The sequence below is a fragment of the Prosopis cineraria genome, unplaced genomic scaffold, assembly GCF_029017545.1.
Source record: "Prosopis cineraria cultivar Desert tree isolate PC_DT_omini unplaced genomic scaffold, ASM2901754v1 PC4, whole genome shotgun sequence".
Lineage (NCBI taxonomy): Eukaryota > Viridiplantae > Streptophyta > Magnoliopsida > Fabales > Fabaceae > Prosopis > Prosopis cineraria.
In genome coordinates this window covers 40,901,933-40,926,283 of record NW_026555335.1, presented here as the reverse complement: position 1 = coordinate 40,926,283, position 24,351 = coordinate 40,901,933, and the positions used below count along the sequence as shown (strand labels likewise).

The 24,351-nt window shown below is 36.4% G+C and overlaps 2 protein-coding genes across 3 annotated transcripts; both read left to right on the top strand.

Annotated features, from left to right (window-relative positions):
* The first annotated feature begins 7,922 nt into the window (after positions 1-7,922).
* LOC129308021 (uncharacterized) lies at positions 7,923-13,081 on the top strand. 2 transcript variants are annotated; one of them, XM_054948977.1, is made up of 4 exons: positions 7,923-8,286; positions 8,938-9,128; positions 10,662-10,819; positions 12,597-13,081. In XM_054948977.1, the coding sequence occupies exons 2-4, from the start codon at positions 8,963-8,965 to the stop codon at positions 12,702-12,704; spliced, it is 432 nt and encodes a 143-aa protein (XP_054804952.1). In that variant the 5' UTR covers positions 7,923-8,286; positions 8,938-8,962; the 3' UTR covers positions 12,705-13,081. The 2 variants fall into 2 exon arrangements, with proteins under 2 accessions (XP_054804952.1, XP_054804954.1); XM_054948979.1 differs by lacking the exon at positions 7,923-8,286 and adding an exon at positions 8,361-8,513.
* A 3,424-nt stretch (positions 13,082-16,505) lies between these two features.
* LOC129308686 (uncharacterized) lies at positions 16,506-24,342 on the top strand. Its single transcript, XM_054949992.1, has 4 exons — positions 16,506-17,023; positions 18,308-18,679; positions 18,762-23,136; positions 23,492-24,342. Exons 1-3 carry the CDS (start codon positions 16,889-16,891, stop codon positions 23,097-23,099), a joined length of 4,845 nt encoding a protein of 1,614 aa, XP_054805967.1. The 5' UTR covers positions 16,506-16,888; the 3' UTR covers positions 23,100-23,136; positions 23,492-24,342.
* The last annotated feature ends 9 nt before the right edge of the window (positions 24,343-24,351 follow it).

Sequence of the window (24,351 nt, the reverse complement as noted above, 5' to 3'; positions counted from 1 at the left end):
TCCTTATCTTGTTTAAAAAGGCCATCCCTGACCTCTCCTTCCTGGTTTCTAGCCAAACCTACTGTTCCATCCTCTCCCACACACTCTCTCTCTCTACTATTCATTCTCTCTGCAGTCTCTTAGCGTTCAACTTTGTAGCTTGTCTCTTTTGGGGAAGTAAAAGAGAAAGAGAGAAATATAGCTGAGAAGAAAGTAACAAAGTGTGAGTGCTAGAGATTGTCTTTATCGTGAGCTTTATGAAATGTGTCCATGTCACCTTTCCTTGGGCTCTAAGACACGTCAGAGTCACAAAGGAAGGCCTTTTGTCTCTTTAATCTTTCTGGGACAATCGCAAGTCGATTAAGTATTAAACTGAAGTTATTGAAATCACCAAACCCCAATTAAAAAAAAAAAGGATTAGTGAAAACAAAATGAGATGGCGGTGGGAGCGAGGGGCCCACAGAATTGAAAGAAAAGATTAGAGAATATTGGGAGCTCTTGGAAACAAATCGCTTGTGACGAGGGAAAGAAGACAGGCGACACAACGTGGTTGTTGCCCCGTCGCTTCATTCAGAATGTTCCCAAAAAAAAAAAACAAAAGAGGGAGTTCTTGCTTCACGCTCAGTGGTCATCTTAAGACAATACCTGTTCCATAGGTTATGAGGTGTTAAATAAAACATACTACTATTCAACGCATGCATTTTTATGCTGTATTGACTTATTGTAATGTGTATTAGGCGTGCCAGATGTTCACACGGTTTGAAAATGTTACCTCATTTCTAATTAAATAACAAATGGGTTCCTAGGGCCTTTCACCAAGGTCTCCGAGATGCTTAAGATACAAGTTGAGCTTTTATTTTATTGGCCAAAAGAGCAACAATTCATTTAATTAAACCAGATCCAAAATTACAAAGAAAACATCTACGGGCTAATGCCAGCATCATGACGACATTTAAAATAGACGGATTGTGCATGGGTCGATGGCCAAAAGCAAAATATATTGCTTATGTAAAGTAAAGGAAGCCAAAGCTAAATATTGATTAAGGTTGTGTTGGAAACAAAGTGCCCGACGTTGGGCCTAAGAGTTGATCATGAGTGATTGATTATAATGCTCTGGAGGGAGCCAGTCTTCTGGAATCTGGATTTACAAATGAGCCTGACTTGATTACTATTACCTAACTTGCTCCCCAAGCTTCTTGATGCTTGCTTTGACTACTTTCTTAATTTTTGTTAAGAAGCAACTCCTCCATTTTTAACCACTTTTTTACCCTAACATTTTAAGCATTATGGACGGAGTTAGTGCCTTGACTTGATCTTCCACTTGCTGGCCAAGGCTTCAATATTATTTCTAATTATTATCATTTTAATTATTGTAAGGCCTTTGCTTTTCAACTTGGGCTGAGTTTAGGCTTTAAAAACTACAATTTTTATGCAAACAGTAATATTATAATTTTCGAGGCTCTCTTTCACAAATTTCTTAATTAAATGTCACGCATAATTTTTAAATAATGATCATTTATCTATTCAACTTTTACTCCTTTTCTTGCTCTATCATACTAGTATATCCCAATTGAATAAAACCTTATAGTTTCCTTCCATTCGAGAATATCAATGAAAATTTCTTAAATTTAATATTAAATAAGGATTTAAACAGATCAGATTGATATTATTAAAACTTGAACTTTATTTATTAATTATTAATATTTAAAGTGATTGTCATGTATTAAATCCTTTTAAAAATTCTTCAAGGATATTCTCCCTTCTTCCTTTACTTTGCATGTGCAAGCGACACAAACGCAACTTGCATGTTGGTTGATATTTATATATTATCACGCCACATGTCTCTTTAAAGTTAAACTAAAGTGACCCAGCGGCCTCAATCATCCAAGTGAGTGCGCTCGTACACTTCTCTTACAACTTATTTCCTTTTGCCCCACCATTAAGCTTTGGAAAATTACAGTTCGGGCCCATAAATTGAAGAAAATGACAGTACCATAAAAGACAATCCAGTACCGGTCTGGTTTAGAGAGGAACAGGAGAATGTCGTGAATAGTGATTATGTAGTATTTGTTTGGAATACTATGAAGAAATATTAGAATGACATTTACATTTTATTCATACAAAATGAAAATAAATATAAAATGATATTTCTACCTTCATAAAAACAAAAAACAGAGGGTATAAATGCGTAAATGTTGTTTCACATGAATCTGGATTACATACATAAAATTATACAACAGGAATTATATAATACGTTGTAATCAGAATTACATTGGAAATTATTGTAACTCTTCCGTATTAGTTTATAAGATAATTTTAAACAAAATTATGTGCCAATAAAACTTGTTAAATACTGCATAACTTTATTTATTCAAAATAAAATATAAATTTTTAAAAATATCATTCACTTAATAATCTTTAAAAGAGAAAATATAATAAGAAAGAAAGGATAATTTAAAAAAAGTATAATGAAGCCTTATTTTTATTAAATTGTCGAATATTTTAGTACATCAAATCACTTTTAACATTGGCTTATAAAACTAGGTCAGGGAGTACAAACCAAATACCGTGAATAAGCAAAATGCATCAAGATTGGTGGTTGTTATGGTGGTCCATGAATTGAATCAAAAGCGTCATATATGTATCATACATTTCAAGACCTTTTTCAAAAGTCTTTGCTTATTAATTATTAATAATTACAAATTATAATTTGACTAGTGGTGGTGTTGATTAAAACACAGGCTTCATGAGCGCGAAGATATCTTGACCCATAGGGGTCAGTATCATCAATCAAGTGACATTAACATTACGAAACGCCGAGTTTCAATGAACATCATCAGCCTCCATTATATAACAATGATACAATCATGCACATCCCATAATCTGCTTTCTAGCTGAAAGCAATAGTTTATGGGACATTATTTTGGTGATGGCATCTGAGCAGTCTTTCAGGGGTCGAAAGCACATGATGCTGGTGTAATTGTTTATTGGCACCATTTGACATTCGTTCCTCACTCTAAACATCGTAATCAATTATACAAATCCTTTTCTACACTTTTGGTTCGGTTGGGCTGTCGCTGTACATTTGATCTCTAGAGTGGGCTTTACATCTTTGGGCTCTTCAGAAAAGACATTGCTGAGAAACCAGAGCCTCTTTAGCTGGTATCATTTTGAAATGCAAGTTTGAGATAATTTTTGCTTGATGCATATCAATCAAGTATGGAAAAGAAAAAAACAATTATAAAAAGACCAAAATGCGCATAAAAACATATAGCAAGACTCAAAAAATCGAATGAATTTGAGTCAAAAAAAAAAATCGAACGAATTCAAGGATTAACAATGTTGGAGAATCAACAGTAAGCTTGAGAGAGCTTCGCGTCTCTCTGTCTCCTGGATTCCTTCCTGCGAACTTTAGGCAGCTAATTTTTGCTTCTTGATATTTTTTTTCTTCTCTTTCTTTTAGATTGGTGCTTTCTTTTGGTCTCGTTTTTGCTTTTTTCTTGCTTGTTCTTGTGATTGTTTTCGTTTTCGGTTCAAGATGTTTCTTTCTTCTTATAGCCGGTCTCATGTTTCTTTCTGTCGTCGACACTTTCTTATTTTTCAAGTTTTCGATGATTGTTCTCTTCATGTCTCCAAGTTGTAGTCTCTTCTGAATGTGCATTGGTATCTTAGAGGTCCTGTTTGTGTGGTTCAACATCAGGGGCTTTTCTTTGTTGTTTGCTTCTGTTTCGAATATGATCTTAAGTTTGTTTTAAGTCATGGTGTCTAGCTTTTTCAAGGTTTTACTTTGTCGGTGTCCTCTTTGTATGAATCTTTCTCATTTTCCTTGAATTTTCCTACTCGTTTTTGTGTCTGGATTCATGTTCTAGGTCATCCTTTAATTTACTACTCTGTTTCTACGGCTTCTTTCATTGGAGATAAGCTTGGTTCTTTTTTAAAGTTTGAACGTTCGTATTTGCCTTCTAATATTGGTTTACGTCTTTTTGTTCGTGGTTCTGGCCTCTCTTCCCTTTTTTCCGAACCTAATCTTGCATTCTCACCTTGATGAAGTTTTTGAAATTTCTATTTTCGTGGAGAATGTTGGCCGACTTTTCTCACACTGTTTATATGTCGGTCATTCTACTTTTAGATGCTTGAAGTTGGGTTCTTCTAATTCTACGAGGAATGATATTCGGGTTGGTTTTTTGGGCCATTCTAAAAACGATTCCAATTTCCTTGAACGATTCGAGCTACTGTATCCGAGGTCTTTTTCAAGTGTTTTAAAGCCCACTTTTGTTGACTCTACCCAGTCTGCTCTTGCTTCTTTTCCTGGGTACACTTTGCAACGTGTCTCTTCTCATGCTTCTTTGCATATGGCTTCTTATGGAGATGCCATGATCAAGCGAAAACTTTCAGATGATTTAGCAGGGGAGGCATCGTCTTTTCACATTAATAAGAAGACTAGGGGTAATCTTTATCATTACTTTGAGCTGCCATTGAGTCCTGATTCGACAGTTACTGTTATCACTACGGTAGTTTCATTTATTCACAGAGGGAGCATTTTTTATAAACTGTGGTGTTGCTTTGCAAGCTCTTATCCACTCTGCTACTTGTCTCAGTTACGTCTTTTCTCTTGAGTTTTTAGCATGGCAAGATCTCATGCATGCATGTTCTCCCACTCACTGTCTTTGTAAGTCGCAGGAGCCGAGGTTAAAGTGTTGGTCTGTGAATGAAGGGTGCGGTATTGCTCGTCATCCCTTTGCTCAAAAGAAACACCAACCATCATGGTTAGTCGACGATGGTCACTTTGTTAATGGCAATGCTGCTGCAAGTTCTGCTCCATCAATTACAAGGTTAGGTCTTACTGGTGCTAATCGCAAGCACACTACTGATAAGTGAGACGAAATTATATGCTTTGAACCTTGGTTCTAAACTGGGTTTTTCTAGCTTGGTTGCCAAAAAAGCTCGCATTGCTGCACCATGATACGGAGGCTGATCGTGGGTCATGAAATGGGTAGTGTCATGACTCACCCCTACCTTTTCGGCCGCTCATGCTTGCTATTGTTTTCTCATATTCGTATCAGGTTTTTACATAATGACCCTACCCTTGGTTTAATCTTCCCTTGAAGTTGCTAATATGGAGAACATCGATGTCTTTGGGATGTCAAGAGTTTGCTGCTGTGGTTAGGCTTTTTAGCCTTCTCTTTGAGAACGTTAGTTTCTCTTCTTTGTACCATGTTGGTACCTTTTCCTGTGGAGAGGGTGCTCATTTATTATTGCATTGGATGCATTCAAGCTAGCTGATCTCCAACTTCTTCATAGTGGTAAGTGTTTCTGCATGCTTGTGTCCTAACGCTGGATCAATAATCCAATGGCCTATTATTATTATTTTTTTATGTTCTATTTCTTTGTGTTTTACGTTTACTGTTTTAGTTGGCCTAATTATCTCTATTGATTGGGCTTTTATGTTGCAAGGACCATTTGACTTTTTTTTTGGGGGGGGGGGGAGGAGGGCAATAAGCCTGAGAGGCCAGCTAGAATAAGGCAGAAAAGTTTTGGAGCTAGCAAAATCCGTCCGGTACTATTTTCAGAGATAATAAAATTTGTTGTCTCAAATATATGTCAATTATCAATTTAGTATTTCAAATTCTATTTTCATCTACTTGATCCCTTGCATTTACTTAAATTATCATCTTAGTTTTGTAAGTTCTAAACCACAACTTGACTCTCATATTAATTTAATGTGTAAAGCATGTTAATAACTATGCATACATATATAATTAAATGAGAATAAATTAAAATTCATATCAATTAATTTTTGAGTCTTCAAGTCTTAATTGGTTTCAAAGTCCCTGCGGATTGCTTTTACCAACAATAAAGGGAGGAGAAAGAAAGTATTGAAGATTTCTTTCTCTTTTTGTCCCCTCTTCGGTATGGATAATTCCCTCTGTGCTCTACTATCTTTAGTTCTATTCTCGCTGTCACAGCTAAAGCATATTCAAATAATTCCATATCCTCTCCCTCCAGTCGAGACACTTCATACCCTCATATCAAGGTAGGTCGGCCTTATTAAGAAGGAAATAGAAGAAGTAACAATGTTTTAAAAATCAAACAAGACATTAAATTAAAAAGTAATTAAATTTTTTTGGTCGAAAAGAAGTGGCAATGTTTTACGGTTCAATTGATTAAATTGATGGTTGAACCTTTAATAGAATAATTAAATAAAAATATAAAAATTAATTAAAATTAATAAAACCAAATTTTAAAATAGATAAAAGTAAAAAAGGTAAAAGTGTATTTAAAAACTAAAAATAACAAATATTTTTTATAAATATCAAGAAATAGGATATAACTTATAATATTTATAACTTATATTTTTTATCATGTAGTTTGATTTATTTAGTCTCACTTATTTTTTAAGAAAAATATATTTAAGGCTGGAAAATTACCATTACTTTATTTCATTTAAAATAATAGACAAATTGAGAGTCATTGTCTTTTCAACTTTCAAGCGAGTAGGCAAAACTGTAAGCATAGGGCTCTAGAATTTTAAGAGATCATGGACCTGTTTGAAAATCTATTCTAAAAATAATTTTTTATTCTTCAAAACAAAATAATAAAAAAATTTATTTTCTAACATGTTTTTAAAAAGTGTTTTGAAGAATAAAAAAATAAAATATTATTTTAAAAAACAGAAGAATGAAAATAATTTTTAAGTGTTCTTGAATCATTGTTCTAAAGAATAAGAGAAAATAAAAAAAAATACCTATTATTATTATTATTATTATTCTCAGAATATGTTTTACAAAACACCAATTCTTATAATAATAAAATAAAAACAGTTTCAAGCAATTCTTATTACTTTCTCCATCCTCCTATGTCTATCTACTCCTCATTTTATAGTTTAATAATTATATAATATTTCGTATTTTAATTTTGGATATAGACCCACTCATTTCCTTTCTCATCTCATTTTTCTTTCCCTCATTTTTCATTTTCAACTTTTCAAAAAATTTCTTCATGCTCTCTCTTTCTCTTAGATGAGCTTCTGACGATTGTTGTGGATAAAATAGAAGTAACATAGTTTATTACTTAACTCATTTCTATCTTGCCATGCATCTCTTTTGTTTATATCCTCTAAGAGTATAATTTCCTTTGCATCTCCTCTCTCCCCCTCCCTCTCATGGCTTCTCATTCTTGCTGCTCATCTGACTCTCCACAACGACGGATCAGATTGAGGTGAAATATGATAAGAGAGTATGAAGGGTCCATTGAAGAGTGGAGAGTAGAGATTGAATAAGACAATGAATGAATAATTGAAGAAGTGAAAACAGAATAAAATGTGTGATCAATTTTTTTTTTCATTTTTGACCTACCTTGACTTTCTTTTGACCCACTCTAGCCTTTGGTTCTAGTTTAAATTTAGTTTTCCAAAACTCACCGAATCCAATTCAACTAAATTGGGTCAGTTACCTAAACAGTTAAATTGGTTAGATCAAGCTATTCTTAAAAGCAAGTGACAATTGGACCGGCATGATCATCTGAGTTAGTCCAATCCCAAAAACAATGGGGAGTATTCTCTAATGTTGCAATTTGTTCATTCGTTTCTAAAATTTTGAGTCTATTTTTCTTTATAAATAATTATATTTTTTGTTAAATTATATGTCTGTCATTAACATTTTATTATCCATATTATTTTAAAAGTGTTATTTTTTTTAAAAAATAATGGCTGAATTAATAATGGAAAAAAATTTAAGAAACCAAAACAAAAAAAATTTAAACTTGAACAATCAAATCAAGAAATAAGACAGATTTAACCAAGATTTTCCTTATCCTTTTTTTTTTTAATAAAATCAAGCCCTTCACGTTGGCCCAAATAGTAAACTGTAGACAAGTTAGCGCTGGGCTCGCATGAATAAATTAAAAAAAAAAAATTAGAAATCCGGCAGAACCCTGAACCTTGTCCTTATCATTCACCACTCACTCCACTCGCTCAGAGATCACGGCTTCCTTCCGAACGGATTGAGAAACGGCTTCTTTCTTCTTCGTCGTCGTCTTCACTCTTCAACGCTCCGATTCCTGATTTTCAGTCTTCTTCTTCGTCTATTGGACTGAACGAACCCGCTTCTTCGTCTTCTTCTACATTTTAGTTCGCTCCTCCCTCCCGATTATTGTTCTCCTCCTTATATTTGTTTTTGAGCTCACGGCCTCAGCTCACTCTGCTCGCGCTGCCGTCGCCGCCGTTCCCGTTCCAGATTGCGATTTCTCCTTTTCGTGCTCCGCCGTTTCGAGCCCACCGAAGATTTGAAGGTCACCATTTCCTTCTAGGTGCGTTTTCATCTTCTGTATTTTTTTAATTTTATCTGAGACTAAAACTGAAGTGTTGACTTTTTTTTTTTGCCCTTTCTTGCTCGTGCTGTGCTCCCTCTCACTTATCTCAAAACTGAAGTGTTGACTTTTTTTTTTTTTTTTGCCCTTTCTTGCTCGTGCTGTGCTCCCTCTCACTTATCTCGTCTCGTGCTCCTGTCATATTTCTCTGAAACTGAAACACTGAGGTATAAAATCTGAAGTTGAAGCTTGTTTGCTCTCCTTTTTTATTTGACGGAACAGAAAAAAAAAGGTCATAATGGTCAGGCCGTGATTTGTAATATGGGCTTTTGTGTGTGTACGAGCTTATCTGGCCTGGTCTGCCCGCTCTAGTGTGGTTTAAGTGTCTGTATGAGCAAACCTGTATATTGGTGCATCTTTGCCATCACTGTCCATTCATATTGATCTGTGTTTTCCCTAACATCTTACCAGTTTGATCCTGTAGCGTATTTATGTAAAGAGTAGTCATTCTCTGCAGTCCTTGAAAGCTTATGATTTTATTCCCTAATAGTTGTGGATTCTTCACTGGCTACAAATAGAAGATTGGTTTTCTTGATGCACAATATACTCTGTCATTTCTTTCTGGTTTCTTATTTTGTAAATGTACTACAGTGCGGCAATCTGACTGGTCAGAGTCATGTTTTTATCAAGAGCATTCGGAAGGACACTATTAGCTGCTGCTAGATCAGAAACTTCTGCCTCCTCCGCTGCAGCTGCTAATGCTGCCAGGGAAGGATATAACCCTCTTCAGGAGTTCTTTGAGGCAGATAGGAGCCCAGATGATGACAAGCCTGTTGTCTATGGTATAGACCCATTCGTTGCTTTAGTTTTTCCTGCCAGTCTTTTAATGATTGGGATTTTGTTTATGGATATAAGATATATGAGTGTAAGAAAATGTTGTTAAGGCTATGTTTGGTATAATGGGATGTTAGTTATGTACAGTATGGGAATGCTGATGTGAATAGAAATGACTCTTGTACCTTTACTAAAAGGGGAACGGACATTGTTGAGTAATTAAAATAAGGTGTAATAGACATTGTATTCGGAAAGTAATCTTATTTTTTGTGCACTCCTGATCCAATTCCCATTCCTCCCTCTTTTACCGTGCCCTTATCATAGCTTGAATGGAATGTTGGAAATGTTTTGGGAGTTTGAGCAACTTGTCATGGGAATTCAAAATAAGTTTAACTCCATTTTTCTTTGTAATTCATAGACACAGATACAGCAGTGAACTGGGAGAGAAACCTGCTCTACACTAGTGATACAGCCTAGGTCTATTGTCTGAGTGTATGCCCTGATTGGATTGATGTACGGTTTCACATGATGTGAAGTGTATCTTCTTTATTGTCTTTAATATTTCATCAAAGTTTTTGCATGGGTTTCAAAATTCAACTAGTGCATCAAACCTCCTTTTTTTTGCCCGGGGGGGGGGGAGATGATTAGACACTGGCCTTTTCGCCACCCTCACAGTTTAAAGGGTCTTATTTAATTCACCCATGATTCGTTTCCTTACCATTTAATTGCACTGCAGTATTTCTGGTCTTGATTTTAATCAGAATAATTATGTGAAGATTATTATGCTGAACAATTTAAATGTTGAAAATGTATTGAAAGTGTCATTTTGTATATATTAAATAGGTTCATTGTCTTTTAATGGTGAATTAAGTTGACATTTCAATCTGGAAATAGCTTCAGGACACTATGGAAAATTTCAAAACAAAGTGAAATAGACATTTGACAATGAAATAAACATTCACGTGACTGTAAAATAATGTAGGTTGGATAAATTTTGGTTGAAAAAATCACAGCTCTGTTGAATGATACAGTTTACTTTTTTGATTTTATTTATAAGTTACTTCTAATTTATTTCACTGAAACCAAGAAAAACTTTAAAACTCATTAATTTCATCTCAAGATTTAATAAATTCTCAACTTTACTTTTGTTAAATATACATCCTTTAATAACATTTTTTTCTCTCTAACATTCAATGGAAGGTAAACGGGAAATTTATGTTGAAAATTTAATGAGGGGACTTATAAATGGGATCAAAAATAATTTTCTTTTCTACCCTATAAATAGGACCAAAGGGAGTAAATCCCAAGAGGGCAAACTGATTTTAGATCAATCCACAAGGATAAACTATGATGTAGCCTTTCCCCTTATCTCTTCTGAAAAGTTCAAAATCATAAGTGCAGTTCACTTTTCTAAGACATTAGAGAGTTTATTGAGTGTGGTCTGCAGTTCACACTGCTCTCTAACCTATTAAAGTGGTTTTGGCTGTTACCAAAAAACTTTCTTTTAAATTCAAGCTCTTATGTTTATTTATTATCACAAGGTCGGAGTTGGAAGGCCTCTGAGCTGCGTCTCAAGTCCTGGGATGACCTTCACAAACTGTGGTTTGTGTTGTTGAAGGAGAAAAACATGTTGATGACTCAACGTCAGATGCTTCATGCACAAAATCTACGCTTTCCTAACCCAGAGCGTGTCCCTAAGGTATTACTATTTACTTTAAATTCTTGCATTTATTTAGCTTTTCAAATAAACTGTTCGTTACCATTGCTTCTATCCCATGGATGATTGGTTTATAACTATGGTGTCCTTTTTCTTTTTCTGGTCAAGTTTTTTTACCTATATATTTGAACATTCTGTGGACTAAGACTTCTCTTTCTTTGCTGAGAAAAATCTAGAAATTTATCTTTGATTTGAATTGTTTAACTTGGTTGAAAGCAATAACTTTTAATGTTATTTGCATCTAATCTTTTTCAAGTAAAAAAGAGGCAAAATTATACTTTTTACGTTTTGATTTTACGCTAAGTTTCAATTTGATCCTACAACAATTTAGCACAAATGTTTGTATCAAATTAAATTAATTTACCTATGGTAATTTTAACTGTCCGATCATACCAACAAAACAAATAGAAGATGATATTCCCTTAATTTTAGCTCTGAGATATTTTTTTACAACAACAACAATAAAATATTATGCCATTAGGTGAGATTAGCTACATGAATTGTATGGCATTATTGTGTTCTATCGACAACTAAATCTTTGGATATATTGTTAACCAAAAGGTCCTGTTCAATTACTTTAGGGTTAATGAGCCAATAGAACCCTAAACTATTGCTTGAAAATCGTCCTAGACCCTGAACTCTTAAAATATGCAAAATAAAATTTAAAATTTTAAATTTATAGTAAAATAAACTTTGACCATTAACTTTTTAACACCATTACTGTCCACGCGAGTACTGTTCAGGGTTTATTTTTCTACAAATTTAACCTTGACTATTACAATACCCGCGCGGATGATAACAATGTTAAAAAAGTTAACGGTCAGAGTTTATTTTACATATTTTAAAAGTTTAGAGTGCAGGGTGATTTTTGAATAAGAGTTCAGGTTCCTATTTTTGCTTATTAACCCATAACTTTATTGGGTGTTCCATTTGATCTTCCTCTATTCCTCTTCAATCTTCATTGAATTTAAAATTGTCTATTCCATCCTCTTCACTGGTGCCTCATCACTGGACTTTTTAATGTGTTGAAATATGATGTCTATAGAAGCTTCACGTGTGAAAACATTTGGATGGCACGGATGTGATGATTTGGATGGCTTAAAAAATTAATTCTTAATTTCATTTAAGAATTTTAGAATTTGATGGTCAATTTCTTTTTAGTTTACCGGAGATATGTTGGACTTGCATAGTACAAAAGAGGGTAGCTTTCTCATTCCTCGGTGGAGGTAGATTGTAGTCTAAATACTTTTTACTGGACACCTGTTGGATTTATATTACAAAAGTAGCTTTCTCATTCCTTGATGAAGGTAAATTGTACCCTAAATCCTTGTTATGTGCACTAAATCTCCTCCAAAAATCCACTTACTATCTGCTAATATGTATGTGTGGCTGTCATGACATGCTCACTAAATGTATATTCATTGGGTTTAACCGTTTAGAATGTATAATTGTAAATTATGGTTGGGAGAATGACAGGGAAAGGGCTACACAATCAACTCATTCCTTTGATAACTTTCCAAACAAAATAATTGTTGGGAATCTAGCTAAACGAAAATGGGTTTCTGCTAATTTTATCTGAATATGCTGAGAATACTTGGGCAGTTCTCTGTTTTCCAATGTCATGGTACTTTTATGAGAGTAGAGGGAAATGGGGTTTATTAGCTTGGAATCATTTTTGCCCCATGCTTAATTTGCTTCTGATGGATCGCTGCAACTAAATCATCTTTGCTTCTTGTTGATTAATGTTATGTGAAATCAGGTGAGAAAGTCAATGTGCCGCATCAAGCAGGTACTTACAGAGAGAGCAATTGATGAGCCGGACCCCAGGAGGTCTGCTGAGATGAAGAGGATGATAAATGCCCTTTGATGACTTTATCTGCTCTTTGAGGTCTGTTGATGCACTATAATGTTGCTTTCAAGGTCGCAAGATTGCTTACTCAAGGGGGTTTATTTGTCTAGAAAACACTGTTTAGAGGGCTTCTGCTGGCCTGTTTATGGTTTTATGTTTGCTTTACCTTGTCTTGAGGTGAGGGGTTATTATTTACGAGGCAGATAATGACTTGTAACTTGCCCTGCCCAAACGGTGTTCCAAACAACGTTCTAGGAAGGCATCCTCTTTTTTGGTCCCCCATTACCTGATGGAGGAAACGGGAATAAGTTAATAGCATGAGTTTCTTGTATCTCATTACGTCATCTTTGGAATAAAAAACTGAAAACTATATGAAGATTAAAAGTTTGGAAATGCGTTTAGACGAGCCATGATCATGATTATGATACAAATACCTGGTCGTACAACACATTAACACGAATAACAAGAAAGTCTTATCTCATTATGTGATGTGGTTACATGGATTGCATGTGTTTTGTTTTATTATCAACACATCAACTATAAAAGGTCATGAAATGATGCCCCTATTTTTTTCTATTATCAACACGTTAAATACAAAAGGGTCATGAAATAATGTCATACTTCCCTGCAGCTAAGGTCTAAGGCTATACTTTTTATGACAGGAGGAATTTAATTCAAATGATTTTCATCCTTCTTATGCCAAGCGATTTGTGTGTGTGTGTGTGTTACCATCTGTACAATTAAGAATAACTTTTTTGAAAGTGTTACCATCTGTACAATTAAGAATAACTATTTTGAAAGTATTTTTTTCATCTACATGGTAAGACAGCATGTTTAAGTAGTTTTATCCTTTTTAATCAGGATCAATACTTTTATGGTAAAAGGAAAAAAATCTGCATAGAGAAATATCGTGCATCTAAATTTTCAGTCTGTTTCCTTTCTATGCTGAATCAAGCACATACTAAATGACAGCAGTTAGGCTCTGCAATGGAGGTTAAAAGGAAAAATAGTGATTTCTTGAGATATTTGTATATATGAGACTAAACATCCGCAAAAAGAGTATACATGCTTGCAAACTTGGGGTCGAAGGCAGGAGGAAGAATCCCAGCCGTAAATCGTAATGATTGCTCGAATTGGTAACGTGACAAATAATTTATGCTTTAGCCAAAATTGTGGAGGTTACACACCGAGGATTAAGGCCACACAATTCTTGAACTTGATTGCATTATATATGGTCGAACTTTACTTCCTTGAGACATAATTGGTGTCCAGATAATCAGGGCGTACAGAGTTGCCCTGTTTGTTCTGAATAGTTCCAAGAAAATAAATGCTTGACCTCGTTGTATAAAATATTACTCCTGTCTAATAATAGACCAGCAAAGCCGCGCTAAATTCAGCTGTGTTTCAACAGAGAAAAATGATTGTTGGCCTTTAAAAAAAAAAAAACAGAAAAATGACTGCGAATGATTCTTGAAATGGAAATTTTTTTATATAAAAATATTCAGTTCATTACTTTTTTAAGCGTCCATATACTATTTTATTTTGTTAATTTATTAATTAATATGATAAACGTGGATCTCGACAAATTATTGATCTATCCATGGAAATCCCAATAAGTAGGTCTTGCAAGAAGCAATGTAATCTTAGGTCTAGTTTGGTTGTTAGAAATGAATGAAATAAAATTAATTTAAAAAATAAAGATAAAAAAAAGATAATTAAAATGTGGAGGGGTAGATGAGCCATATTCATAAAGGAAAGAGTAATTTTAGTTTATGATATTGAAAATTATAATTCATGAAATTTTTGAAGGGTATAATAATTTCTATACTTACAGTATTAAATTTTATTATACTTATCATAAGAGAGAAGGGTGATTTAATTTATTTTTATTTTTTAATTTATTCCATTTCCAACTTTTTTAGCAATCAAACGAGATTTTAAATTTACTGTCTGGCCCAAAAAAATTGAGCTTGAAACAAAAAAATCTATGACTGAAATATTCAATGTTTAGTATTATTCAAAGCCGTAGTTTGCTAAGAAACCTGAGAAGAGAAGAGTATTGGCTACATGATGAAGAAAATCTTTCATTAATCAACTCAATAAGTGATAACAAAGATAATAAATTCGTTTTGGGTGATTTACAAAGAAACAACATAACCCTTTCTTGAAGGATGTTAAACCAACTTTCAAAACAATGAGGTAAGGACCTGTGCTAATATTTCTTTTTTAAGTAGGATTAAACCTATTCTCTTCTTAATTTTCCTAACACAATTAATCAGTGTTGCCATCTTTTTATTTTAAAAAATTATTATTTTCACTACTTTTATTCACAACTTGACATGCTATTGAATAAATAAATTTATACGGAGGGCCTATTTAGATAGCAGAACTAGTTAAAAATCACCATATTATGAATATTATAAATTATAATATTACATCTACATGGACGTTTCTATCCTGTCATATCTTTTACATCTCCAATATCTTATAACATCTTCTAATGCCATCAACTATCCCATAATTACAAATTTTTAATTAAGTGGAGATGTAAATCAATACCTATAAGTAGGTATAATCTCAGTTTTTTATATAATTATTTGATTAGATTAGATTCAAGTATTGTTACATTCAAATTTAGGTTACTCTCTTAAAGCCTTTTTTTTTTCTTGTTCCTATTAATTTGAAACATTGCGCTCAATGCCTGCTGGTATAAATAGAGATAATCTCAGTTACTATAATAGAAAGAGGAGCAAGTTTTCTCTTGTTGTCTCCTCACTCTCCCTCTCTCTCATCATCATCATCATCATCATTATTTTGATCAGTTATTATTATTTCTCACATCTTCTGTCTATTATTTATAAAATTTTATAAATAACATAGTGATGAAACTTGACGGTGAATGGAGGGACGGAAGTTGGCAAAAAGAATGGAGGGGCGGAAAGTTCAACCATGGTTTTCCAAGCAGAAGTCACACATTATTCATGTCCTACCATAATATCACTTGCCTTCATATTTTCTGGAAGACAACCTTAACTTCCTCCATCGTATATGTTTTCATTTAAATCATACCCTTCGAAAATAACATTTTCCTCTTTTCTTTTTGGCTCCTAACCATTGTCAATTTACAAATAGGCCCTTTTGACTTTTTTTTTTTTAAATAGAAGGCGGCTGAATGAAAACAATGCAGAGGAAAATCAACCCACATCTGTGACTCTGAGTACATAGCTAAGACCGTAGATTCGTAGCGTCTGATTGGATGCTTTTGATTTCATAATTATCGCTCATCAATGAGTAAAATTTTATATTTTGGCAAAAAAGAGAGTAAAATTTTATATAATTGTTTAAACATAAGATGTAATATTTTATATCATAAATTAAAAATAATAATTTTATTTGAGTGTACAATTTTTGAAAATAAATTTAATTCAAATTAAATATTTTCCTTTGTGTTACGAGAACGGGATTGAGATTGTTCCCCGATCTGCCTTGGGCAAAGGGGAAAAAGGAAGCTGAGAGACAAACAAACAAATCAAACTCGTTGTGTCAGTGCAATCACAGATATTGTTGTGAGATACCCTGAAAATCTCAGTGCCATTGCCCCAAAAAAAAAAAAAGTCAAAACGAGGAATGGGACCGGTCAACGTTTTGGGCTTCCCAACCCCAATCTCTTGTCATATTCCCTACACGTGGCACCCTCTGCCTCACCTGCCTGTGACGTTATCATTCTCCTGCCCGAACTGCCCGATCTGCCCCCGCTGCCCTCCCTGCTCTGCCCCAAGTACCAAGTACACCTTTCCTGTTGGCCCGTATGCCTCTCCTTCTCTTCTATTCTCTCTCTCTCTCTCTCTCTCTCTCTAAATTTCTCCCGCTTCCTCTCTCTCCCGAGATCGAAAGACCGTTCGAAATTTCCTCTTTTTACTTCTTCCGTTGGATGGATCTGAGCTTCGATTGAATCTGTTTATCGCTGTAGAAAACCCTGAATTCGCCTCGGTGCGATTCGAAAAGTCGTGGAATTAGGGTTTCGTTTTCTTTGTCCGGGATGTTGCTGGAGTTAGGGTTTTGGATGGATCTAGGGTTTGGCGTCGCTGTTTCTAGTGAATTTTGAGCCCGGTCGGGCTTTGTAGTGGAGTCAAGGTGGGATTGATGGTACTCGTTGGATTTGAAGCTGGGATTGACGCTTGGATTTGGGAAAATGCAAGGCTATGCATGGGCGTGGAGGTGAGGAGAGGAAAAAAACTCGGCACATGTGGACAAGCCCCACTCGTGGCCACCCGATTGTAAGCGCTGCCCCCGATGTTTCTTCTCCATCTTCGCCTTCAGTTAATTCATTCTATAAGGTATGTATTCTTTTTTTTTTTTCCCGATGTTATTGTCATCATTTCTTTTGTTAGATTTGAAATTTTAATGGGTTATGTACGAAAAGGTTCTATTATGTTTTGTAACATGTTAAAATCTAACAAAAAAAAATCAACTTTCGATTTTTCACTCTGTGTTCATGACTAGGTCAATACAAAGGGGGGAAATCAAACCCGATGATTGGGTTAATCAGCTACCCCTATTGATGCCAGTGGAGTGAGCTAACAATATGCTTATACGAAGTGTTAGAGAGAATTTTTTGAAAATTTCCTAATTCCGGGAGGAATATAGATAGATAGATGGATAGATTTAAATGTCTTTCTCTGATAGAGTATTGAATTGCTCGATTTAATTAATTCTCATCCAGTTTATTAGTTTCAGCAGGTTTACTTAGTCCCTAGCTCTGATGGACAATATACTTCCTGAAACATGGGGTTTAGTTATCTTGGCTTAGTTGTTACACAAATTGATTTTTATTTGGGTAGGGTTTTCTTGGCTACAAGGTGAAATCTCCAAAATCATAATTTTTTTTCCGGTTTCTCAGGATGCTTTTGGGGTGCAAACTATGGATCATTTGAATAATTTCATCAAAAGATCTTGATCATCTTGCTTCTATAATCTAGCAATCCTTGGTATATACTTTTTTTTTTTATGTTTTACTAGTTCTTTTGCTGCTTCATCTTGAAATTGATTTTTATACTTTGGAGAATTGTAAAAGATATTGTCCTACTAGTACCTTCTATGCTTTTAATAAACTCAATAGCATACATGTTAGAGAAGATCCAAGTAAAGGCTGTTTTTAATGGAAATTATCTAATCGTAAAACGAATTGTTGATTTCAAAATTGTGGCAGAGACATGTAGAAATTTACTTTCTGTGCGAGAATAGCTATTTTGGTATAATTTTATTTTGATGATAGCTTCTGCAAGGGAAATGCCTGGATTTTTCTGATAAGAATTTTTATTACTTTCATCTGTCCTGGCTTCCTTGTGGACATTAGCAGTGTATATATATATTTGAGTGGGGAGTCTTACGATTTACAGATTGACCTTACTATGTTTATATGTTTTCTTATGTTTGTTCATTTTTTTTTGGTTTCTTGGGAAGATTTCTTTTCCTCTTTTTGTGCCCCTAATCTTCTCTTGAGATATATTTATTCATTTTGAAATTACAGCACTGATACCTGGATTTTGTTCTTAACATCTTGGTGTTCAGAAAGGAAATTTTGTATGTCTGCTGAGAATTCTTTTATTTTCCATTTATAGGACTCTCGTAAAATTAGTGTTGGTGACTGTGCTCTCTTCAAGCCACCTCAGAAGTGTCCACCTTTTATTGGAATAATTCGTTCACTGACAGTTGGCAAAGAGGGTAAATTGAAGATACTTGTCAATTGGCTTTATCGGTCTGCTGAAGTGAACCTTGGCAAAGGTTTCCTACTGGAGACTGTGCCAAACGAAGTTTTCTACTCCTTTCATAAGGATGAGATTCCTGCTGCATCACTTCTGCATCCTTGTAAAGTTGCATTTCTTCCTAAAGGTGTTGAACTTCCATCAGGGACTTCGTCATTTGTGTGTAGGAGGGTTTATGACATTGCGAACAATTGTTTATGGTGGTTAACTGACCAAGATTATATTAATGTAAGTTTCTGAAATCTTGTGTACTCTATTTTAGTCTTGCAGTGTTTATTTTTATTCCCTTATTCTGTCTCCAAACTTCCAGGTACTTCAAGAAGAAGTAGATCAGCTGTTGTATAGGACTCGTATAGAAATGCATGCTACAGTACAACCAGGTGGTCGATCTCCCAAGCCAATGAGTAGTCCAACGTCATCACAGTTAAAATCAGGTTCAGATAGTGTCCAGAATAGTGCTTCTTCTTTTCCTTCTCAAGTTAAGGGCAGGAAAAGGGAGAGGGCAGATCAAGGGCCTGAGTCTGCCAAGCGAGAACGTGTGACAAAAGTTGAGGATGGAGACTCTGGTCATTCTAGACAGGAAAACATTTTGAAGACAGAGATTGCAAAAATTACAGAAAAGGGAGGGCTTGTTAATGCTGAAGGGGTTGAGAAGTTAGTGCAGCTTATGGTTCCTGATAGAAATGTGAAAAAGATAGATTTGGCTAGCCGGTCAATGCTTGCTGCTGTTATTGCAGCAACAGATAAGTTGGATTGTCTTAGTCAGTTTGTGCAGCTGAAGGGTTTGCCAGTGTATGATGAATGGCTTCAAGAGGCCCATAAAGGGAAGATTGGTGACGGAAATGGGTCTAAGGACAGTGATAAATCTGTTGAAGAATTTCTTTTGGTATTACTCCGGGCACTTGATAAGCTTCCTGTAAATCTCCAAGCTCTACAGACATGTAACATTGGCAAATCTGTGAATCATTTGCGGACTCATAAAAACTCAGAAATCCAGAAGAAAGCTAGGGGATTAGTTGACACATGGAAGAAACGTGTTGAAGCTGAAATGAATATTAATGATGCAAAAGCTGGTTCTGGTCAAACTGTCCCCTGGCCTACTAGAGCACGCCTTTCTGAAGTTGGCCAGGGTGGGAATAAAAATTCAGGTGGGTCATCTGATGTTGCTGTGAAGAGCTCGGTTACACAGCTTTCTGCATCCAGAACTTCTTCTGTGAAGATTACCCAGGGAGAGACTGCTGCCAGATCTGCATCTCCTGGGTCTATGAAGTCGGTGCCCTCACCAACCTCAGCAACTATGAACTCAAAAGACGGACAGCCCCGTGCTGCTGCCCTTAGTGGAGTTTCTGATCTTCCTATGGCAAATGCAAGGGATGAGAAAAGTAGTAGTTCTAGTCAATCTCATAATAACAGTCAATCTTGTTCCAGTGACCATGCTAAAACTGGGGGTTTTTCGGCAAAGGAGGATGCTAGGAGCTCTACTGCTATGAGTGTGAATAAAATATCAGGCAGTTCTTCACGGCACCGAAAGTCTGTTAATGGAATCTCAGGTAGTACAACTCCATCTGGAGGGCAAAGGGAGTCTGGTCGAAATTCCTCTGTACACAAAAATTCATCTTCGGAGAAATTGTCGCAATCTGGATTAACAGAGAAGGTGCATGATGGGACTTCACTTGAGGGGAGTGCTCCCAAGCTGATTGTTAAGATTCCAAACAGAGGCCGAAGTCCTGCAGAGAGTGCAAGTGGAGGTTCTTTTGATGATCCTTCAATCACAAACAGTCGAGCTTCATCTCCTGTTTTCTCAGAGAAGAATGATCAGTATGATCATAGTTCAAAGGAAAAGATTGATTTTTATCGAGCTAATACTGGTGCAGATGTTAATACTGAATCCTGGCAGAGTAATGATTTTAAAGATGTACTAACAGCATCTGATGAAGGCAATGGGTCACCTGCTACTGTTACTGATGAAGAGCGCTGTAGGACTGTTGGCAATTCTAAGAAGTTGGAAGCATCGAAAGCCACTTCATCATCATCTGGAAATGAAAATAAGGCAGTGAATATTCAGGATTTCAGCTCCATAAATGCCTTAATAGAAAGTTGTGTAAAGTATTCTGAAGCTAATGCTTCTTTGTCTGCTGTTGATGATGTTGGAATGAAGCTTCTTGCCAGTGTAGCGGCCGGAGAGATTTCCAAATCTGAATTGGCAACACCTGCTGGATCACCTGAAATAAACACCATTACGGTTGAGCAGTCATGTCCAGGTAACACCATGGAGTGTGAAGGAAATCTTGTTCAAAATGAATGTCATGCAAACACTGGCATTGATGAACATAAGAAGCAGGATACTGTCTCTGGTGATTCACACGCTAATAATGATAATGATTCTGGTTTGTTGGCATCTGAAACGAAGGTTCCTGAGGAGCAAAATAGGCATATCACTTCATCTAGTATGGATTTGCAGCAGGTTACGGAAGCCTGTCCAGAAAGCAAAGAAGAATCAAGTGAAATCCCAATTGCCGCTTCATTGCCTGGCTTTCCTGAAAGCACGGTGCAAGAAACCAGAGGTAGTGAATGTAGCAAACAGCTCAAGGAGAACAAAAATGTTGAGATTGCTAATGCAGGTGGAAATCTTGATGTTAAAGTTAATGAGGTTGCAAGAGTTGAGGTGGGTGCTGTTGACAAATTGACGCCACATCCCTCTGTGGAGGTTGATGCGAAGGGTGATAATTGTATAGTTGAGGAATCAAGCAGTGGTGAACAGACTACTCAAAAGGTTCCCGTGGTTGTTATGCAGGATTCAATGAAAGGAACAGATGAGAATGTGCTACATCCTTCTGATGATAGTGTTGGTAAGGCTGCAGAAAACCACAGTGAAAGAGAATGCAGAAAGGCTGCTGATGTGGCTGCTCGAAGTCATGCAGGTTGGTCTGAAATCCAAAGAAATGAGTGTGAAAATGATGCTGTGACAATGCCTGAGAACAGGAGTACAGCTGGTTTTGGTTCTGGTGACACTGGTCTTGCTTCTGAGTATGTAGAGGAGAATTCAGAAACAAAGGAGGCTCATGACCAGTATGCTGGACAGAATCTGCCAAGAGCTTCCCTGAGCTTGGCTTCACAAGAAATGGGGCAGCTTCCAGGTTCTAAAGGATCTAAATTGACTGCCATGGAAACTGAGGAAGCTGAAGAGTGCACCTCTGCCACTGCAGATGCCTCTTCCATGTCAGCCGCTGGTGTGTCTGATGTTGTAGATGCAAAAGTTGAGTTCGATTTAAATGAGGGCTTCAGTGCAGATGATGGAAAATCTGGAGAGTTCAATAGCATTGCTGTGCCTGTATGTGCACCTGCTGTACGAGTGATCAGTCCGGTGCCTTTTCCTGCTTCAACCATGTCTAGTGGTATTGCTGCTTCAATAACTATGGCTGCTGCAAAGGGGCCCTTTGTGCCGCCTGAAGGGGAGCTTGGTTGGAAGGGATCAGGTCCCACCAGTGCATTCCGGCCTGCAGAGCCCAGAAAAATTGTGGAAATGCCTCTTGGTACACCATCAGTTGCTCCTATATCTGATGTTCCAGGTGGAAAGCAGAGCCGACAACCATTAGATATTGACTTGAATGTGCCTGATGAAAGGATGCTTGATGATATAGCCTCTCAAGCTAGTTCTTGTCGGCTAAAAGATGGGATTTCCCCTGTTTGCTGCTCTGGAGGTCTTGGTCTTGACTTAAACCAGGTAGATGAAGCTTCAGATGTGGGCAATTACTCCACAAGCAATGGCCATAAAATGGATGTACAATTTCTGCAGGTGAAACCATCATCCAATGCTCATCCAAATAGAGAGGCTAGTGCGCTTAGGGACTTTGATTTGAATGATGGACCTGCTGTTGACGAAGTCATCACAGAACCAACATTGTTCACTCACCATGCCAGAAGCAGTGTGCCATCACAGCCCCCTGTATCTGGACCTAGAACAAGTAGTACTGAACTGGGGAGTTTCTCATCATGGTTTCCTTCAACTGGGAACACCTATTCAGCTGTCACAATATCGTCAATTATGCCTGATAGAGGGGATCAGCCCTTCTCAATTGTTGCACCTAATGGGCCACAGAGAATGCTGGGTCCTGCTACGGCTACCGGTGGCAGCCCATTTGGACCTGATGTTTATAGGGGACCAGTGCTTTCATCTTCTGCAATGCCATATCCATCTGCGCCATATCAGTATCCTATCTTCCCTTTTAATTCCAGCTTCCCTCTTCCATCGTCATCATTTTCAGGTGGATCAACTACTTATGTAGATTCAGCATCTGGTGGAAGGCTTTTCTTTCCTACAGTAAATTCACAGTTAATTGGACCTGCCAGTACAGTTTCATCTCATTACACCACCAGGCCTTATGTCTTTAGCCTTCCTGATGGTAGTGGTAATGCTGATGTCAAGAAATGGAGAGGGCAGGGTTTAGACCTTAATGCTGGGCCTGGAGGTCCAGACTTGGAGGCCAGAGATGAGACCTCAGCTCTTTTGCCAAGGCAACTTCCTGTTGCCAGTTCACAGGCGCTAGCTGAGGAGCAGGCGAGGATGTTCCAGCTGGCTGGTGGTGTTCTCAAGAGGAAGGAACCAGATGGTGGATGGGATAGCTACAAGCAATCCTCATGGCAATAGCAATCTCTAATCATACAGTCTGATGATAAAAATGCTTGTAAGTTTTCGGCTCTGTATATTCAACTGCTGTAACCTGTAGGAACTTGAGAGGAAGAGGATATATGAAAATATATCCGATGCTGTGCTAATGTAATTCAGTGGAGGAAGAGATATTTTTTCATAAAGCAAAAAAAAAAAAAATTTAAATGATATAGCAATAAGTGTTATTGTAGTTTCTCATGGTTTTCTTTTTCATGTTAATTGAGAAAACCTGCTTTTTTTTTTTGGCAGAATTTTCTATGTTTACCTTGCTTTCTCTGATACATCTTCTAACACTTTTTCCTGTTAGCTTGTCTCGTGCTTTGTATGCTTGCTAAAATTTAATATTTTGTATGCTTACGTCTTGTCTTCAGTGATTTGAGGATGAACAATGGTTTACTCCTAGAGATCATCGTCAATTTTGGAGGCTTGGGTGGTAAGCGAGCACCTGGTTATATTCATAGTAGGCGTCTGCCCTTTCCCTTCATTAAAATATGCTAATGGAATGTAGCTGTGGGAATAGTTGGTTGCTTCTTCAATACGTTCTAGGTGGCTGCGCATGAGCCTTTCCTTTGTAGATACCTCCTTGACTGTTGGAAAGCTCTCATTGTTTGCCCACCTAGACTTGTGATAGGGTGCCCATTCTTGTTTAGACTATTTGTGGACCAGAATCCACTATAAATAGAAGCCCTATTGCAGCGCTGAATTACTAATTTGTTGCAGTTTGCTTCTGTTCTCTCATTGTTGCACACGCACACAAGCTGACTGGTCATCTAATTTTAACAGCTGGGCATTTCTTTTGTGGTTGAAGCCATCGTGGATGTTACCTTAATTTTCCACATTTTCCACTGCAATAGTTCTCGCTGTAATTACTATAGGATGCAGTTGCAAGTCTAATATTTTGCTAATTAAACTGGTCGTGATGGATTTTACGTGTTATTACTGGGTTTTTTGTACTATCTCACACTAGAATTTGAAGCCGGTCATGATGGATCTCGAGCTTGTGCGAAGAGTTTAACTAGCCAGTTGATATTGTCTTCTAAAGATATGTAGTTCTTTCAGTTACTGATAGCATCAGGTTGTGTAACCCCATCAGCAAGTTATGCCCCTGGAATAAATGCCAGCAACTCGATTCCATGAGGTGTGTATCAAGTTGCCTTTGTTGAAGACTTAATTTGTGTTTATTTTGGCTGAATAAAATTACGAGACAATTCCCAATGGTGAAGTAGCAGTT

Bases quoted from the DNA above. Each gene is read 5' to 3' on its own strand.
- LOC129308021 (XM_054948977.1), top strand. From the start codon at position 8,963: ATGTTTTTATCAAGAGCATTCGGAAGGACACTATTAGCTGCTGCTAGA. The intron at 9,129-10,661 runs GTATAGACCCAT...TATTATCACAAG, and splicing joins TGACAAGCCTGTTGTCTATG to GTCGGAGTTGGAAGGCCTCT. The intron at 10,820-12,596 runs GTATTACTATTT...ATGTGAAATCAG, and splicing joins ACCCAGAGCGTGTCCCTAAG to GTGAGAAAGTCAATGTGCCG.
- LOC129308686 (XM_054949992.1), top strand. From the start codon at position 16,889: ATGCATGGGCGTGGAGGTGAGGAGAGGAAAAAAACTCGGCACATGTGG. The intron at 17,024-18,307 runs GTATGTATTCTT...TTCCATTTATAG, and splicing joins CAGTTAATTCATTCTATAAG to GACTCTCGTAAAATTAGTGT. The intron at 18,680-18,761 runs GTAAGTTTCTGA...CCAAACTTCCAG, and splicing joins CTGACCAAGATTATATTAAT to GTACTTCAAGAAGAAGTAGA.